Source organism: Rhizomucor pusillus, assembly GCF_041956525.1.
Source record: "Rhizomucor pusillus strain CBS 183.67 unplaced genomic scaffold VTP01scaffold_13, whole genome shotgun sequence".
Classification (NCBI taxonomy): domain Eukaryota; kingdom Fungi; phylum Mucoromycota; class Mucoromycetes; order Mucorales; family Lichtheimiaceae; genus Rhizomucor; species Rhizomucor pusillus.
Genome location: NW_027192155.1, coordinates 638,412 through 655,711, shown reverse-complemented (window position 1 = coordinate 655,711; position 17,300 = coordinate 638,412). Strand labels below are relative to the sequence as shown.

Sequence of the window (17,300 nt, the reverse complement as noted above, 5' to 3'; positions counted from 1 at the left end):
TATATGCATTCTAACTATACAATTGAATGAATAACAACTCAAAACTCTATCAGAGGTGCATGTGCTGTGTAAACACTCATATTTAATAGCAGCAAAATCCTATTGCATGAGAAGAGGCAGCAGACACATTGCCACAAATGTGTTTGACATGCACAAGCCGTCTGCTGCGCATAGAGACAACACATATTTAAGAACTAAGATATATCGACAGATAACTTCTAACTTTGCATCTCTCCAAATCTGACGGTGACAGCTAAAAGCTTGCACGACTCTTTACCGATATATATTGAGATTGCTGTAAGCTATGTATATAATTTTCTCTTGGAAGGCGAAGTCAAAAGTTAGCTTCGCAAAACTATCATATAAATTGCAATAGTCTCTATTAGCTCGCTGCGGTGTATAAGGACGAATATAATAGACGAAGGGAACGATGCGTCTGCTGCCATGGCAGCCAGCTCATGCGGATTCTGAGCCTGAAACGTATTTCAACCGTGTTACAAAATTTGGGTGAAGCCACTTGTCGACCCGATCGTTAATCGTTATGCTGCGATCGAAGGCGATAATGAAACGTACCCGCAAGGGTAACGTTGTCAAAGTAGTTAAGGAACACTACCTACGTGACGATATTTCATGCTCCTCGATCGCATGCACTACCTGTCAAAATTTCGAACCGCCAGTCTTGTCGGATCAGCCCCGAAGCACTTCTACCATTAGCCAGCGCCACTACATCATACCCGACACAAACGTCTTTATCAACCAGGTACGGCAGCATTGCGGGGCCACCTCGAAGGCTACAATCGATCTAACAAGCTATCGTGCTCGAAAATAGCTTGATATCCTGGAACACCCAGCAATCAAAGATGTTGTCGTCCTGCAAACCGTTAGACAAGAGCTTCGACATTTGAGTTTCCCTATTTACAACCGTATAAACTCGATTTTAGCCGACAAGAATAAGCGATTTTATATGTTTGCGAATGAACATCATCGGTAGGATGATCATATCCTCGGTTTGCCATAGCAGAAAAGTCTTACAATGATATATTATTAGAGAGACTTTTGTCGAAAAGTTAAAAGACGAGTCACCAAATGATAGAAATGACAGAGGTACAACCATTGATGGCAAATTAAATATGGATATTGTATTAATGTTGAAAATATCCAGCTATCCGAGTTGCAGCAAAGTGGTATACCGATCATTTGAAGAGCAAAGGCATCCATGTTGTAATGCTAAGCGACGATCGTGCTAATCGCGAAAAGGCTGCTGCGACGGGTATAAAGAGCATATCCAGTGAGTTTCCAATGAGGATACAAAATGATCATATAATATTTATTAATATTGCTCATGTTTCTAGTTCGAGACTACGTAGAAGGAATCAAAGATGTTCCTGAGTTACTGGATATGCTGGCTGCACCGAAGGATATTAATACAGACAAGGATAAGATCGTATATGATGAGGTAATGTTACATATAACAAATCATTGTGAAATCAATGTTAACTTTCCAATCTCCGTCGCAGCATTTGTCTCAACCTGTGATCCTTAACGGTATCAAGAAAGGCACTTACATCCAAGGATCCCTAAGCGTCAGTCAGCACAACGTGCTGGAGGTAATATTCCACTCATATGTTGATGGAAACGAGATGCTCAATATGCATTGATTGCAGGCAACTATCGTGGGTGAGGTAGATGGAGAACAAAAGACCATTTATATCCTTGGAAGGAAAAATATGAATCGAAGTATCCATGGAGATACCGTTGCTGTACAGCTTCTTCCTCGTGAACAGTGGAAGAAAGCAACATCAATTGCCGTTGAGGAAGAAGAGGATGAGGAAAAGATGCACGGTGAAGAGGAAATGGACTATGTAATGGACAAGGACGCAAACGAGAACGCTGAGGGAGACGGAGAGCCCACAGGCAAAGTTGTGGGTATTATCAGGAAACGTTGGCGACCGTACGTATTATCCCATGGCAAACGACCACGCCTTTTGATTGTTTACATTGTATATTATTAGGTACTGCGGTTTTATTGTCAAAAAATCTGTGCACTCCAAATCCGGATCAACAGCTGCAGAGAATGTATTATTCCGTGCATTGGACAGGAGAATACCAGCTATTAAGATCAGAACTACACAAGCACACAGCCTACTTGGAAACCGCGTCGTCGTCTCGATCGACGGCTGGCCAGTTCATTCAATGCAAGTCCATGAATGGGAACAGGATTTCATGTGGGAAAAAAATAACATCTTCTTTTAGACATCCACTTGGTCACTTTGTAAAGACATTGGGTGCTTCTGGAGACAAGGAAACGGAGACAGAAGTGCTACTGCTAGAACACGACGTGCCTTATCAAGAATTCTCGAAACGTATTTTGGACGATTTGCCTTCGGAAGGAGATCAGTGGGTTGTTACAGAAAAGCATCTGACTCAAGAAAAGAGAAGAGATTTGCGGCATCTCAATGTATGCAGCATCGATCCTCCTGGTATGTATCAAGATTGATTCGCTCAAATGTATGTGCATTTGACGTTTGGTCTAGGATGTACGGATATCGACGATGCTCTCCATGTCAGAGCACTGGATAATGGCAACTACGAAGTTGGTGTTCGTAAGTCTCTGTTGCAACTTGAAACTAGATCTCGCATCGTATTTACATTCAGCTTTTTAGATATTGCGGATGTTACATATTTTGTTAAGCCTGGCATGGCAATGGATGAAGAGGCTGCAAAGAGAGGCACAACTGTTTACCTTGTTGATAAGCGTATTGATATGCTTCCCGCATTGCTGGGCACCAGTAAGTCATGATTACGAGTCAGTATGTCATATGTGATATCTAAGTCGGTGTTAGATCTCTGTTCATTACGATCCAACGTCGAACGTCTTGCCTTCTCTTGTATTTGGGTATGTATCACGGCATATTTATAGAAATGGTGGATTCCTTCCTAACAATGTTATGTAGGAACTTACACCTGATGCAGAAATTGTCAATGTCGATTTCACCAAGAGTGTTATACGCTCAAAGCATTCTTTTAGTTACGAAGAAGCACAGAACAGAATTGATGACGAGTAAGTCTGAAAGACTTGGAGATCGCTGCTAGGTACCTGATCTAAGCAAAAATTCATAGACGCATGCAAGATGATATCACGAATGGTATTCGCGTACTAAACTCTATCGCCAAAAAACTGAGGAAAAAGCGCATTGATCGCGGCGCTCTGACACTTTCGAGCCCTGAAGTCCGGTTCAATCTCGAGAATGACTCGCAGGATCCAGTGGATGTGGAAATGAAGGAACTTAAAGAAACCAATGCTCTTGTAGAAGAATTCATGTTACTCGCCAATATCTCAGTCGCAGAAAAGATCTACTCCAAATTCCCCAGTTCAGCGTTGCTGCGACACCACAGTGCGCCGCCTAGCAACAACTTTGACACTCTGCGAAAAGCACTTTTGGAGGTTGGAATCACGCTGAACGTCGAAAGCTCCAAGGCTCTCGCAGACTCGTTGGATAAGGCTGTGGTAAGCTTAAATAGTCCAGGCAATCGCCGACAAATAGTGGATGCTGATATCTCGAGCAATAGATGCCAGGCGATCCTTACTTCAATAAACTTGTGCGTATCCTGACAACACGCTGTATGATGCAAGCACAGTATTTTTGCTCAGGTACAGAACCTGAATCCGAGTTCAGACATTACGGTCTCGCGACACCGATATATACACATTTCACATCTCCTATCCGTCGATATTCTGGTATGTAAAACAAATTGATAGTTTTGCGAGAGAATCCCCGTCTGCTAACCCGAATCACACAAAGATGTCATTGTCCATCGTTTGCTGGAGGCCAGCATAGATCCCGATGCCGTGTATGGACAGGAACTTATTGACAAGACAAGAATGAAAGAACTCTGCGAAGTACTCAACCATCGACATCGTATGGCTCAGCAGGCTGGCCGAAGCTCGGTTGAATTGTACACACATCTTTTCTTCAGAAATAAGGTTCAGGTCGAAGAAGGTCGTGTCATTCGAATCTTGAAAAACGGATTCATTGTATTGGCTCCAAAGTAAGTCACAAAACATGTCCTTTGCTAATTGCCCTTTTTCTAACACAAACTACAGGTATGGTATCGAGAGTATCGTGTACACTAGCGCTACACCGGATGGATCGTCTCCGTTTGTCTACAATGAAGAACACAACAGCTTGGTTGCAGATAATATTACTATCAAATTGTTTGATACTGTTAAAGTAGAAATACGCGTTGAAGGAGACGAAGATGGTATGCGCCAGAAGCTCAAAATGTCGCTGGTAGAACCATTAAAGCTGGAGTAAATAATGATGGCAATAAAAACACTGGCCCGTCGCTTGCAAGTTGATCTGTGGCTCCTCTCTCCTCCTCTCTGAAACCCAGAACCGCTTCTCTCGTAGACTTGCACAATGGGCATATTAGAAAAGATCGCAGATATCGAGACTGAAATCAAGCGTACTCAAAAGAATAAGGGTAGGCCTTTTCGAGCTGATTTGTCAGTGAACGATCCCATTCTCATGACTTGTCAAAAAAGCAACCGAGTACCATCTTGGTTTGCTGAAGGCAAAGCTTGCCAAATATCGTGCACAGCTCATTGAAGGTTCAAGCACCAAATCGGAAAAGGTATGCTTAATACAGGGTAAAAGAGTCGAGGAGAATCAAGAGCTTAACAGAGCGGCGGCTGCTAGGGTGAAGGTTTCGATGTTATGAAATCGGGCGATGCCCGTGTTGTTATGATCGGTTTCCCTTCTGTCGGCAAGTCCACGCTCCTGTCGAAATTGACAACGACCGAGTCTGTAGCGGCAGCGTATGAGTTTACAACGTTAACGTGTGTTCCTGGAAAGTTCAACTACAAAGGAGCAACCATCCAACTCCTTGATTTGCCGGGTATTATTGAAGGAGCTTCCCAGGGCAAGGGACGTGGTCGGCAGGTCATTGCCGTAGCTCGTACTGCAGATATCATCTTGATGATGTTGGACGCGACAAAATCTAGTCAACAGAGGTATATATTTGAACTTGCATAAGCGATCACAGGTTTGCTAACCCTTAGATGCAGGCAACTTTTGGAAGCCGAATTAGAGGCGGTCGGCATTCGACTGAACCAGAGTTTCCCCAATGTCTCTTTCAAGATCAAAAAGGCGGGTGGTATTAGCTTCAATGCAACAGTAAAGTTAAACCACCTGGATGCTAAAATGGTACAAAACATTCTTCACGACTACAGTAAGGAGATCAACAAAAACCCTTCTTCCACCGCCAACTGTTGTTTGACAGATCCTCTTTGTTTTGTGTAGAGATATTCAATGCAGATATTGTCATTCGTGAAGATATCACAGTGGATCAGTTCATTGATGTTATTTTGGGCAATCGGCGCTACATCAAATGTATCTACGTATGTTTCTCGAGATGAACCTACTGCAAAAACTTTACGATTCTAACATGTCCTTGCCTTGTCGTGCTAGTGCTACAACAAAATTGATCAGATCACCATGGAGGAAGTCGACAAACTAGCTCGTGAGCCGGATACAGTCGTAGTATCCTGCGAGCAAGACCTTAACATTGATTTCCTGGTGGAATCGATCTGGAAAAAGTTAAACCTGATGCGTGTGTACACAAAGAGAAGAGGAGAATACCCAGATTTTGAAGATGGACTTATCGTACGAAATGGCGCCACAATCGAGCACGTATGCCATGCAATTCACAGGAGTCTGGTCGACAGTTTCCGATATGCACTTGTTTGGGTAAGGAAAAATCTTTTTTTCTTTTCTCCCTAAATAGGAGAACTGACATGTTCCGTTAACAACAATAGGGCACTTCAACGAAACACAACCCGCAGCGAGTGGGTATTAATCATCAAGTCAATGACGAAGATGTTGTGCAAGTTGTCAAAAAATAAAAACAATAGAATTGGAGATCAATATCAGCGATTTTTTGCTATACTTTTACTAACTGACAGCATGGATACTGAGACTGGAATAAGATTTAATAATTTAAATAGAAGGAAGATCAACGTAATGTACTAGTAAAAGAAAAAATTATATACTTAAAACGTATATTTGTTTCATTTCGTTGAAGTCTCCATAAACCAGTTTATGGAGCAAGTTCGGATAAGACGACGACTTCTTGATGCTGCTTGATTTCTAGCTTCATCGGCTTATCAGCTCCACCCTTTTGCATGGCCTTTACGGTGCATTGCATTTCAGATGGATGCGTAGCAACTACAAGAAAGAATGGATACGTTTGAGTATTTTCTCACACTTTTGCATTATTTTCTCTATGCGACGAGGACTTACCCCAATGGACAGCGCACACGACAATAGTGATATCCAGAGAGCAAATACTGGAGGCAAGCAAACCACGCTCTTGGCCATCAAGGCTAATGAGGACGCAGTAGTTGATTGCTGTAGTTGCTAAGGAGACCAGAGTGGCGACGATCGTGCGCTTGGCGATCAAGCGAAGGGAAGATGCCTGCTGAGCAGTTTGCTGGGCGGTGCTGGGGAATAAGGCGTATTTCGCAAAGATGCTTGTGTACAAGAGCGAAATCAATGCATCGTAGCCGAGGGTTGCAGCTGTTGCTGGAAGTTGGAATCCGATGGTGCAATGGAACGGATACGCTTCATTGACGAGTGCGATTCGATAGTTGACCATCAAAGCGATCAAACCAATGTAAGGCACCAGAAGGCCGAGGTTGATCAAGTAAAGAGGAGTCCGCATGCGTTTTGCCTTTGGTGCCGAAGTGATGTAAATCTACGTTTGAATTTTGAGAGTGTAAGTTCAGCAGTTATTAGAGGAATAAACACTGCAGTTGCTTGCACTCACCTTTTCGATAAAGTAAAGGTACAAGAGAATTTTGGAAAGAGTGTAGACAAGAATGCAATTGTAAAGACTGAGAGAGCAGGAGATGATGTTGCCGTTGTTAGTGCTGGTGGCCATACAAGCGATAATGCTGAACGCCCATGTGGTGCCGTATAGAGCTAGCAAGACCCCACGGATATAGTACAGCGGCCGTTCAATGCTTGCGGCCTTGCGGCCGAATAAGAGCGACACGGCAGTGATGCACGCGACGCTGATGATTTCAGAAATAATTTCGTGCTCGTCGGGTTGATACATTGTCGACGTGGCCGAGGAAAACAATAAAACAGAGAGAAGAAAGCTGTCAAACTGTGGATCAGATCAAGTGGAAAGAAGAAGAAGAAAAAGGGCCAAGAATCAATTGTTATTTTATATAAGCAAAAGTGGCATGCCCAATTAAAGCTATGCCTCCCTCTCTCTAGCTCCTTTTGCCAGGACAGACAGGTCGGAAAGTGTGCGTTTGGGTTATATGCGCGTATATGTTTGTGTATGTTCCTCTTGTCGCCTCTTTTCTCTGTGCGCGTGGATGGTGCGTAACTGATGCTCTAAGGGAAAAGGAGTGTATGGAGAGAGGAGAGCAGGGAACAAAAAAAGAGGGAGAAAGCGCAAAAGTTTCCCTTTGGTCTCATACAAATTTGGCGCAGATCTGCATTCATTGACTGCTCCGATCTTTTGTGTGCGCCATCGGGTCAAGGAGCTCCGTGCCATCACCTCCTTCCACCGACTTGCTCTGCTGCTAGGTGCTGCTCTCCTTATTGTTGTTTCGTTGGTAAAGCTTTAATAAAGTTTTAGTGCTAGAATGTCACGGACATGCCAAGTAATTGATCACAGCTAGTTTTCCAGCAACATGAGTCGACAGCCGAGTCGTTGTCATGGATTTTTCTACAAGGTTACACCGCAGACTACACCAACGAAAAGAGTTTTTCATTTCCACAACCTCGTGATTAGCTCTAAAGTAACCAAGGACCTGGATCATTTTCCTTTCATGCAAAGCCACAGTTAAGTGCAATCATCGTTCCACAAGCACGTTGTAGTCTCGTCGCTTGCTGTTTGAGGATTTTTATCTACGGTCAGTACCGCTGTAATTGAGGTCGAAGAATTTTTCCCTGGAAGTTGGTACGTAGGAAGCAAGCTGTCAGCTGAAGGAATTTGTCCATCTTTGGACCAATTAACCATCTTTGACATCCTACAACTTCCTCGTGTCCTTCCTATCTCCTACCATTAAGTTACTGTAAACATCTAGTGCTTCATTGCCGCAATATCGATGCTATCAATCTTATAGTTGGCATGATAGTTTATCGAACCGATGCATACATGCGGCCCTCCTGTGAAGACAACCTAGCCACCACTTGAATTTTATAGAGACTAAGTTTCGTTTTGATTTCATATTTTGTTGGTCTACCTGTTTTACTTTAATACATCATTGTAGAAAAAGTTACTAGCATTATGCCATAATTGCCTTGGATGTTGTAACCATGGATACAATACTTCTATGCAGCACAGTTAAAACTCGCTCCAGGTCCCCAGACACGAAGTGGTCATTATAATGCTCAGCAAAGCACGAAAAAAGCCACGCTTGAAGGCCAAAGCGCCCACTTTTTAGCTTGCACGTTAAAACCATGAGCGAGACCAAACCCGACGTTAAGCAAAAGGTCAAGAAGCAAATCGAGTTCTACTTTAGTGACTCCAACCTGCCATATGACAAGTATCTTTGGAACGAGTCCCGCAAGGATCCTCAAGGCTGTAAGTCTAAAGAACGGTTCCCGACTCACGTGAGTCATTCAAGCTGATCGCGTATATGTTTGCATCGTAGGGGTGTCGTTGGAGAAGATCGCAGGCTTCAAAAAGATGCAGTGGTACACTAAAGATTACAACACCGTTGTTGAAGCACTTAAGGAACAACCTTCTGATCTGATCGAGATCGATGAGGAAGGCAAGCGCGTACGAAGAAAGACCAAGGTCGTCGAGAAGAAGTCTGTACCCTGCTCCATCTATGCTGTATGTTCTACTGGGAGGAAAGAGGAAAAGAAGGGTACATTGTTAAGATAATTCCCATTTTTTGCGCAAACAGAAAGGATTTCCTTTAGTCGATGAAGGAGCCGAAGATCCAGTGACTGCCATGTTCGAGCTTCAGGATGAGATTGAAGAACTGTTCAATCAGTACGGCAAAGTTGTATGCGTACGGTTGCGCAAACACGATGAGAAGCCCTATAAACTCAAGGTAACGTGAGATCTTTGGAAAGTGAAAGTACATGCCAAAATGCTGAATTGGATGATTTTTTGCAGGACAGCGCATATATTGAATTTGAGACACCAGAGCAAGCCCAGGAAGTAGCTAAAAAGTCGATCAAATATAAGGACACTGAGCTGCTCTTGAAGACCAAGTAAGTAATTAGTTTCAGTCATCATCGAACGCAAGATATGTCGATTGACTGAAACCATCACAGAAAACAATACTTGGATGAGAAAGCAGAGCAGTACAAAGATCAGCCACGACAAAATAAGCGGAAGTACCAGTTCAACGCATTCAGATCAAACAAACAGCCAAAATTTGACAACAAGAACAGAAAGAACAAGAAGCCCAGATGGGAAGAAAACGAGGAGAAGAAGCAAGAAGACAAGACTGCTGAAACTACTTCCAATGCTGCAACCGATAAGAAGGAGGAGGAACCAGCAAAGCAAGAAGCATAAATCGTCATTCTTATCCAACTGCATGTTCCAATAAACTTTTGTCAAGCATACTGTAAAATGCATTCCAGCCGAAAAATGACGATGAACCACTGCAATAAGAATTGATTAAAACAACCTTGTATACTTTCTTGCATCGATCAACTTTGTTTGGATAAAGAACACGCTATTCTGAGAAAATTACAAGTGACACCGTGTTTTCTCCATGTTAGACTTCCTGAACCAAATGACATTATAGTTACCAAGCAGCTATAAAACACGTGTATCGCTCGTATTGTGTTTACACAAAACGTGGGTAAGACCTTGATCGTAGGGCATATCTGTCTGACTGTTCGTCTGACATCAAAAGGCTCTCTCCCTCCCGCACATAACCGCACGCATACACAGAGAAATGTCAACGAAGAATGGCATTGAAGAACAAAATGTCCCCACCTTATCCTCATCGTCGCAAAGCAATGGAGCACGCTATCAGATACCCTTAATATCCAATCTAGCGACGATCGACTACTTTAGACATGCCGGGGCTATGCTAGATCTGTAAGTTCCTATACGAGGCGATCGGCCACGATGCACACTGACGATCAGTGTTTGTATTGCAAGTCCTGTACGTACAACTGCTACGGCTATCGTCTTTTACAACCGCTTTCAGATTTTCATGGCGTCACATATCGGACGTGCTTCACCGAGGAACGGACACTTTGTAAACGAAAGCATGCCGTTGTACACCAATGAAAAGGTATGTATGCAAATTTTTTGGAGTAGCGTTAAATTATACTAATGCGTCGCGTTAGCTATTAGCAACCACGTGTATGCTTTTGGCTTGCAAAACCACAGATGTACCGCGAAAAGTGCGCGACGTTGTCAACGTTAGCTATAGGTAAAATCATGGTATAGCATTTCCGAAAAGGATCCCGACCTTTACACCGCTCGGAAATAGATATTATCATCCGGATGGACCTTTACTTAAAGTAGACGAGGTATGGCTTCTAGGAGCCCACTCAAGCTTCTTTAAGTTAGGTTGCTAATTCTTTTTAACATGATAGACATACTTTCGCATGCGATCTTCTTTGGTCACAGGCGAACTGTTCCTTGTCAGAGCACTTGGATATGATTTAGAAGTATCGTTACCATTCACATATTGCTTACATGTGCTCCGAGCAATGGCGGCTGTTAATTGGCTCAAGGCGCCATCTGAAGAGCAACCACCGCGATATAGGAGTCGACAAAATTCATCTGGCTCAGGGTCTGGAACAGCTAATATACAAAAGGACGTTTGGAGGAGGATGGAGCAGGGTGAGTTTCATGGTGCATAATGTATGGTTCGTATGTTTGTATTAAGCGGGTCTATTTCCCATCGGATAGAGATGGTCCCTGGATTGAGCACTATTGCAAGAATAGCTTGGATGTATTGCTGGGATAGGTAAGGAGCACATTGTATTCGCCAAAAAAACGTACGAAATACAACTAACTTTTTCCCTGAAGCATTGCATCACCAAAAATATACCATAAACATTCAACAGCAGCTCTTGCACTTGGATGTCTCTATCTGGCGATAAAGACATGTCAAGTCGACTTGCCAATGCCAATGCATGAGGTAAAGTGAACGTATACCACGAGATTCTCTGATATTGATTCATGCCTTTTTGATGTAAAGTGGGTGGATATGTGGGGTGCTTCAGATAATATATCCTTGCAATCTGTTCGAGGTAAGCAAGCTTTCTCGAAGCATGTTCCTTTTCCATGCCAACTTAAAGGGCCATATCAGACGTGGTAGGAGACCTGCTTGATTTGTACAACCGAGTAACCCCTCCATCATCTTCTTCACAAAGTCAATTAAAGCAGCAATAACGATCATAACGGATTCTTTTTCAATTCTTGAAGTGCTTACTGAACACAGCACAAAAGCCGAAAATGGAAAGAATTTCCTGTTTTTGTACTGTCCCAGCAGCGTTGCAGCTATCATGTCCCTATGTTAATTCTAAAGCAAGTGGAAGAACAAAAGATATATTCAAACACGCAATGTGCATACCAAACAGCCTCTCTTTGAGAAATTGAGCGCTCGAGCCAATATATGATAGCTCCAAAACAACTAGACAAAGCGGGATTGAGCAAAAGTTTCTATATTAGGTCGTTTCCAGATATCACGCATCGTTTGTTACACACTTTGCTCCTTTCTCGTCTGTTCTTGTTCCAGAGATGCTGTGTCGATTACTATCACTCATTGCCTGTCTACTCGTAAGCCTCTCTATCATCAGGGCAGCAGAGGAGGAGCCTCCGTTTACAACATTGCGAGGAGGTAAAGTGCAATCTGCAAGACACTCTTGGTCGCGCACACAGCTTTTCGGGCTTTGCTTACCTGTCTTACTTTTAGCTATTCTTCGACCAGCCGACAGTTGCAAAAGCAAAGTCAATGGAATATCCAAGGTGTCTGTACACTACGTTGCATCGGTGTGGGGAGCCGAGACTCCTTTTGAAGATACCCGTCCCAGCGGCAAGCCCAAAAAGTTCAAGATGGGTAAGGCAAAGAGTAGAACGCTCTTGAGTGATATCAGCTAACCTCTGTGTAGGTCGGGACAAGATGATCAACGGTCTCGAAAAGGGCATCAAGGGCATGTGCGAAGGTGAAATCCGTCGTATCCTTATACCTTCAGATATGGGTAAGCAAATACGAGTCTCTTTGTTCTTATAAGCTGATTCCTGATTTGATTTATTTAAAGGATATGGCGAACTTGGTATACCCGACGTTGTTCCTCGTAAGTTATTATGATTAAACCCTGGTATCAATTTGTTAACGATGCTTCTTCTGGCAGCTAACTCGCCGCTGGTAATTGATGTGGAGATTGTCAAGATCGAGGACCCTCTCAAGTAAGTTGCCTGATCAGTTTGTCTGAATATATTGTTTACGATCTCTCTTTGGCATCCAGAAACCCTTGGTTCTGGGCTGGCATCGGCGCCATCGTTCTCATGTACTTGTATTCTCGCCGCATGGCTACCGCTGTCGATAACGCAAAGGCAGAGCGTTACTTGGAAAAGCGAAAAGAAAAAGAAGCAGCATCAAAGGCTGACTAAGTTGATTTTGGGACCAAAAATAATCAGACATGTATAACTGCATTTTAGCTAGCAGGTAGATGGGAGCTGGAAAATACAAAACTGTAGATGATCATTACAATGTAGTCTAGTCTATCTAGTACAACAACATACATATACAACCAATTAATGTACAAATAGTGAACAGATGTGAGCAATATCAGGAACTAAAATGGGCAGTACTATGCAATACTGCGCAACGTCTAAGGCGGTGGTAGGTAATATAGGATACAAGTTTAGTGGATAGTGTTATGCTTTTGCGGACTGTGTCCGGCGACAATGTTGGTCCCTCGTTCTTCAGAATCAAGCAGAGCATCGTCAACTATGTAACATATTTGAGTTTCAAAGACGCACAAATACTGTTTGCAGTGAAAGCGTTTACCTTGTACTGATAATACTTGGTCTGTTTGTCTCGGCCGCTTTAGGATAGAAAGACATCGAATTCCTAGATATCCGCAAAAGCCATCGATAACCAGGGAAGCCCATACATAGTAAAAGGCGCATGCGCCGAGAAACATTATCCAAAGCAAAAAATATTCGAACCCTGGGGAGATAATTTTGCTGCAGGTATCTCAGTTAGATAGGAAAAAACGCGATTTGTCTCCTAGGAGATCGACGCCACTTACACATTGATCAAGAGCGGTGCATTTACGAGGATGGCAACTGCGACAACTGGCATTACAAAGCCAGCAAGGTTTGGATAAGGCGATTTTGTTAAATGGGCGAGGATAATGCTAGAAGCCATCAATCCAAACAGAATGCCTACTGTCAGCGCAAAGAGGCATAGATGTTGATCTTTGAATATGATCGAATACGGGGAAAGAAGCCAGCAGTATTCTGCTAGCGCAAAGACTGCAATCGGAAAACAGACGTCGGTGAATGCTTGCAGTGGATCCCAAGTCTTGTCGCGGCAGACATTGTATATGGACCAACAGCTAAGGAAGTTCGATCAAGCTGAGCGATAGGTCATGGTTTGCTGCTAACTAGCAGTGTCACCGACTTACCATGTAGGCAACACTGTCAGAAAGAAGAAGAAGACCGTTGACCATACAAAGAGACTGGCTGCTGTAGTGCCTTCTGGGAAAAGCGGCGCAATAAATGGCAAGCCTTTGCTTAGCGGCGTTTGCCAAGACGAAGCGCCTTTCAACCTTTTTGTAAGCACCATGCCTGTCGCCTTAACCATTCATCTTTGACTCACCATAGAATCCAGACCAGATAAACGCCAGGCACGTAAGAATAATACCCTCAGTAGGACCATTAACAATGCCAAGGTACAAGACTTGGGTGTAATACTCTTCAGCAGTCGAAAAGTAAAAACCAGCAACCGTTGTCATAAGCATAATCGCAGAATGAGATGTGTGCCCAAGGCCGAGTGCAGCGCACTGGAGGATAGTAACAAAGGTAGTATTAAGTGCATCGCAGCCATGATCGAAGAGTTCTCCCAGCGGCGACGACGTCCCCGTCCTCCGGGCCTGTTTTCCATCTACGTTGTCAAACGTAGAATACAGCCACAGACCAGCAGCGAAGCTAAAGTATATCCAGCTAGGCGCATCTGTTTCGAGGTCGGGGACGTATATCAATACAAGCAATACGTTGAAGACTATGAACAGCAGTCCTATCAGTGTTATCAAATTCGGTCTAAAGACGTACGTTTGTATATCTGTAAGTGTCGTTGACTGACTGCACTCGAGAACTTACGCTATCCACACTGGAAACAAGGTGATTGCCCAGTTCCAGTAATGTCGAAGAATGTACTTTGTGACATAGGACTTGTCCACAGCAGCGTATTTGTAGTACTGGAGGTTCTCGAGTTGTCGTTGACTCGGAAAGTCAATGTTCAGCGCATCTCGCAGACGCTGGATCCACATTGCAGCAGAGCAGTAGCAAGCAGGAAAAAAAAGATTTGACAGGTTTAAATTGTCTCAAAATGGGAAGTGGTAAACTACAGCAAGATCGGGGTTTTTGGCGGATCATTGCATTTGGCGCTTTGGTGAAATACTGTATTTTCAAAAAAACAGTTGTCGTTTGGAGCATAAAATTGCACCACAAACAAGGCAAATTTAAACCTGTGGAATAAAACTAATAAATATTCTTGTCGATCTAAGGAAGAAAACTTGCCATATTGGTTCAAATTTGCCATGTAGCGCAGTTGTTCCAAACAATGCCAACCCGATCTCAATCAGTAAAAATTCCAGGGATTACAGGCTTGTATCCGTTTTTACTTACCGAATCATCTAAAGAGAAGCAGTCTCAATATTAGTACTTCGATAATATTCAGAATCCAAGATGAACTGCAAAGCTTACCGTAAAAACCTAAACCCTTTCGGGTTCCACATTCGCAGTGGTGGATTGATTTGGTCTACAGAAGGCTTGGGTGCGACCAAAGCCCTCCCAGACTTTTCTTGCAATGAAGTACATAATCTTCGAGGCATTGGTGTCCCTATTCCACAGCATTCCACAGGTTTGGCAATCCAGGATGCCATGGTGAGTAACACCATCCTCCGTCTTCAGCTTCTTCAGAGATTTGACATGCAGCTATGACAAATCTAAAGTTGTCATGAATAAAAGAGATTGAGTATTTTACCAGTGATTCATCATAAATGATAAAGTGCCCTTACTTGTGATGTGTTGTATCGCTGATAGTCACGAGCGCGATTTCTCCCCTAGCTTCTCTTCTTTGGAGCATACCACAATGCCGATTTTTATAGCTCGCAGCATTACAGGCACAAACTTGTCCAATTTATACTGGATATACGATACAACCCGTCGTTGAAAATTTTCTACGATGTGATTTGTATACGCAGTTGCTATTTCCTTGCAGGCTGCGAAAAGGATGTCACTGTAACCTGTGACATTCAATGGATATCGAATATCTGGATGGAGAGCCGAGAACGAAGCCCAGAATCCGTGTTCTCCGGAGAAATTGCTTGGGAACTTTGTATTTGTGTTCGATACAGGTAAGCGTAAGGTGAGCTGGCACACGGAATACCAGAAGTTTTGTCCAAATATGTACGTCGGGATGCTATTCTGACTTTGCGAAATAAAATAGCCATATACGACGACACTGGCCCTCAGCATCACCTGGCCGAGCCAAGAAGACTTCTGGGTGATTGCATTTTTCAATTGCATTTGGTATTCTGGTGTGAAACGCTCATGATCTTTGCCAAACTTTTCAATAATGCGGTCTTTTATGTTTGGCTTTCTTGACGTTGACTTTTGAGTGTCCACTTTGACCACAAGAGGCACATATAGATCCAGCATTGCTGTTGGCATCTGCCGCGTGGCGTGCAGCTTGGCCATCTTTCTTTTGCCTTTTATGTTTTGCATCGTCTTCTGGATCCATACGTCGCTTTTTCCCAACTTGAAGAAAGTCAGACCTCATTTCGGCATCTCATGCTTTTGAAGTCTTACCCCTGCTGTCATCCTTGTAAAAAATACATTTCCCGATCTTCCTCTTCTGTGAGTTTTTCTTCAACTCTTTTAGCCTTCTTTAATGCTACAATCAATAACGCGGGATATAGAGCTATTCCAATAGATAGAAATATGGCAGATATAGTTTCAAGAATCTCATAGTGTTCATCAAAGTAAATCATCTTGAACGGAAAAAAAAATCGAAGGAAAGAAAGTGAAGCCGGAATCGACATCATCCGCCGCATGTAATCCATTTTTTGGGTGAAGCAATGTTTCAGTGTGCGTGTCTAAGTCCAAAAACTGTGCTTTACGAAAGCGATCTGAAAGGACGAGAACTGCATGGACCAAAATGATTAAATGTTGTGCGAAGGCATCCATATATAAGCTCGAAATACGTCAGGCGGATATGCATGTAGCTGCCTTAATACTTCAGCTTATTCTGACAAGGACGAACCATATACAGATTATTGCTTGCCTTTCAATACTTCTTTCGCATCCAAATGAGACGGCGAAAGGATACCAGATTTTCTTGTGAAGCTTGAAGTGACACGGGTTTTTGTCTGCGATGCTGTGGATGTCCTCTGATATGAAGCAGGTTACAATAGAGAATAAGGGTATGGAGGGCTGATTCATGGATGGTTATTGTTGTCATGTTTGACAAATGCTGGAATATTGTTGTCAGTACATCACTGACAAAGATTAGTTGAATCGTATTTAGATCAACATATCATACTTGTATCAAATGCCTGACTCTTATTTCTTTGTGGGCGAACTCTGCTTGTACCTTTCTGGTACTTTAAAGGAACACGAGTCAAATTTGAAGCATAGCGGACATCTCATATCGTTCCAGGATGCATGGTCATTCAATATAGTTGCCATCCTGTACTGGTACCGTCGATCCATGGAAAACAAACATCCTGCAACCCTAGGTTGGTGGATGCTTAAAAACTGACAATCAATCACGAACCAAATATATCTCTTTGCGGAATAGGTTTCTACCGGGCTGCGGAGCAGGCATAATTCAGAATCAAGCAAGTGAGAAAATAAGCAGCAAAAGTAGCGCTGCACGGACGATTGTTATGGAAGTAGCGAGATAAAATGTATGTGACTTTGCGTAGAATCGAGATCTTCCAGAGAAATTGTCATTAAGTACTGTCACCTAGAGTATTTTTCTATTAGTTCCTTATAATAGAAGAAAAGCGCTCCCCGCGACTCTGCGCATGACAGAAATTAAAAGTTGGTGCCACATGCGT

The 17,300-nt window shown here is 43.0% G+C and overlaps 10 protein-coding genes across 10 annotated transcripts; 7 read left to right on the top strand and 3 right to left on the bottom strand.

Annotated features, from left to right (window-relative positions):
• Nucleotides 1-541: 541 nt before the first annotated feature.
• VTP01DRAFT_2642 (uncharacterized protein) lies at nt 542-4,316 on the top strand (the record flags this gene model as incomplete). The annotated part of the gene is made up of 17 exons (XM_069381126.1): nt 542-760; nt 830-987; nt 1,049-1,104; nt 1,163-1,288; nt 1,353-1,456; nt 1,518-1,607; nt 1,665-1,951; nt 2,013-2,195; nt 2,254-2,480; nt 2,535-2,603; nt 2,664-2,789; nt 2,844-2,896; nt 2,955-3,061; nt 3,121-3,508; nt 3,571-3,739; nt 3,804-4,050; nt 4,106-4,316. The coding sequence occupies 17 exons, from the start codon at nt 542-544 to the stop codon at nt 4,314-4,316; spliced, it is 2,820 nt and encodes a 939-aa protein (XP_069237418.1).
• A 105-nt stretch (nt 4,317-4,421) lies between these two features.
• VTP01DRAFT_2641 (uncharacterized protein) lies at nt 4,422-5,905 on the top strand (the record flags this gene model as incomplete). The annotated part of the gene is made up of 7 exons (XM_069381125.1): nt 4,422-4,485; nt 4,547-4,635; nt 4,701-5,014; nt 5,069-5,232; nt 5,304-5,401; nt 5,472-5,750; nt 5,819-5,905. 7 exons carry the CDS (start codon nt 4,422-4,424, stop codon nt 5,903-5,905), a joined length of 1,095 nt encoding a protein of 364 aa, XP_069237417.1.
• Nucleotides 5,906-6,099: 194 nt separating this feature from the next.
• Nucleotides 6,100-7,119, bottom strand: VTP01DRAFT_2640 (uncharacterized protein; the record flags this gene model as incomplete). Its single annotated transcript, XM_069381124.1, has 3 exons — nt 6,100-6,227; nt 6,303-6,756; nt 6,829-7,119. 3 exons carry the CDS (start codon nt 7,117-7,119, stop codon nt 6,100-6,102), a joined length of 873 nt encoding a protein of 290 aa, XP_069237416.1.
• A 1,361-nt stretch (nt 7,120-8,480) lies between these two features.
• VTP01DRAFT_2639 (uncharacterized protein) lies at nt 8,481-9,552 on the top strand (the record flags this gene model as incomplete). Its single annotated transcript, XM_069381122.1, has 5 exons — nt 8,481-8,604; nt 8,675-8,859; nt 8,933-9,082; nt 9,148-9,245; nt 9,309-9,552. The coding sequence occupies 5 exons, from the start codon at nt 8,481-8,483 to the stop codon at nt 9,550-9,552; spliced, it is 801 nt and encodes a 266-aa protein (XP_069237415.1).
• Nucleotides 9,553-9,940: 388 nt separating this feature from the next.
• On the top strand, nt 9,941-11,397 carry VTP01DRAFT_2638 (uncharacterized protein; the record flags this gene model as incomplete). The annotated part of the gene is made up of 9 exons (XM_069381121.1): nt 9,941-10,086; nt 10,150-10,285; nt 10,341-10,426; nt 10,487-10,526; nt 10,593-10,842; nt 10,912-10,969; nt 11,032-11,143; nt 11,204-11,255; nt 11,315-11,397. The coding sequence occupies 9 exons, from the start codon at nt 9,941-9,943 to the stop codon at nt 11,395-11,397; spliced, it is 963 nt and encodes a 320-aa protein (XP_069237414.1).
• Nucleotides 11,398-11,745: 348 nt separating this feature from the next.
• VTP01DRAFT_2637 (uncharacterized protein) lies at nt 11,746-12,618 on the top strand (the record flags this gene model as incomplete). Its single annotated transcript, XM_069381120.1, has 6 exons — nt 11,746-11,845; nt 11,921-12,064; nt 12,117-12,206; nt 12,267-12,302; nt 12,360-12,414; nt 12,474-12,618. The coding sequence occupies 6 exons, from the start codon at nt 11,746-11,748 to the stop codon at nt 12,616-12,618; spliced, it is 570 nt and encodes a 189-aa protein (XP_069237413.1).
• A 254-nt stretch (nt 12,619-12,872) lies between these two features.
• Nucleotides 12,873-14,504, bottom strand: VTP01DRAFT_2636 (uncharacterized protein; the record flags this gene model as incomplete). Its single annotated transcript, XM_069381119.1, has 6 exons — nt 12,873-12,958; nt 13,019-13,197; nt 13,263-13,571; nt 13,641-13,776; nt 13,835-14,274; nt 14,335-14,504. The coding sequence occupies 6 exons, from the start codon at nt 14,502-14,504 to the stop codon at nt 12,873-12,875; spliced, it is 1,320 nt and encodes a 439-aa protein (XP_069237412.1).
• A 418-nt stretch (nt 14,505-14,922) lies between these two features.
• On the top strand, nt 14,923-15,197 carry VTP01DRAFT_2635 (uncharacterized protein; the record flags this gene model as incomplete). Its single annotated transcript, XM_069381118.1, has 2 exons — nt 14,923-15,120; nt 15,189-15,197. 2 exons carry the CDS (start codon nt 14,923-14,925, stop codon nt 15,195-15,197), a joined length of 207 nt encoding a protein of 68 aa, XP_069237411.1.
• An 82-nt stretch (nt 15,198-15,279) lies between these two features.
• Nucleotides 15,280-15,936, bottom strand: VTP01DRAFT_2634 (uncharacterized protein; the record flags this gene model as incomplete). Its single annotated transcript, XM_069381117.1, has 1 exon — nt 15,280-15,936. One exon carries the CDS (start codon nt 15,934-15,936, stop codon nt 15,280-15,282), a length of 657 nt encoding a protein of 218 aa, XP_069237410.1.
• An 853-nt stretch (nt 15,937-16,789) lies between these two features.
• Nucleotides 16,790-17,067, top strand: VTP01DRAFT_2633 (uncharacterized protein; the record flags this gene model as incomplete). The annotated part of the gene is made up of 2 exons (XM_069381116.1): nt 16,790-16,976; nt 17,039-17,067. 2 exons carry the CDS (start codon nt 16,790-16,792, stop codon nt 17,065-17,067), a joined length of 216 nt encoding a protein of 71 aa, XP_069237409.1.
• Between the last annotated feature and the right edge of the window lie 233 nt (nt 17,068-17,300).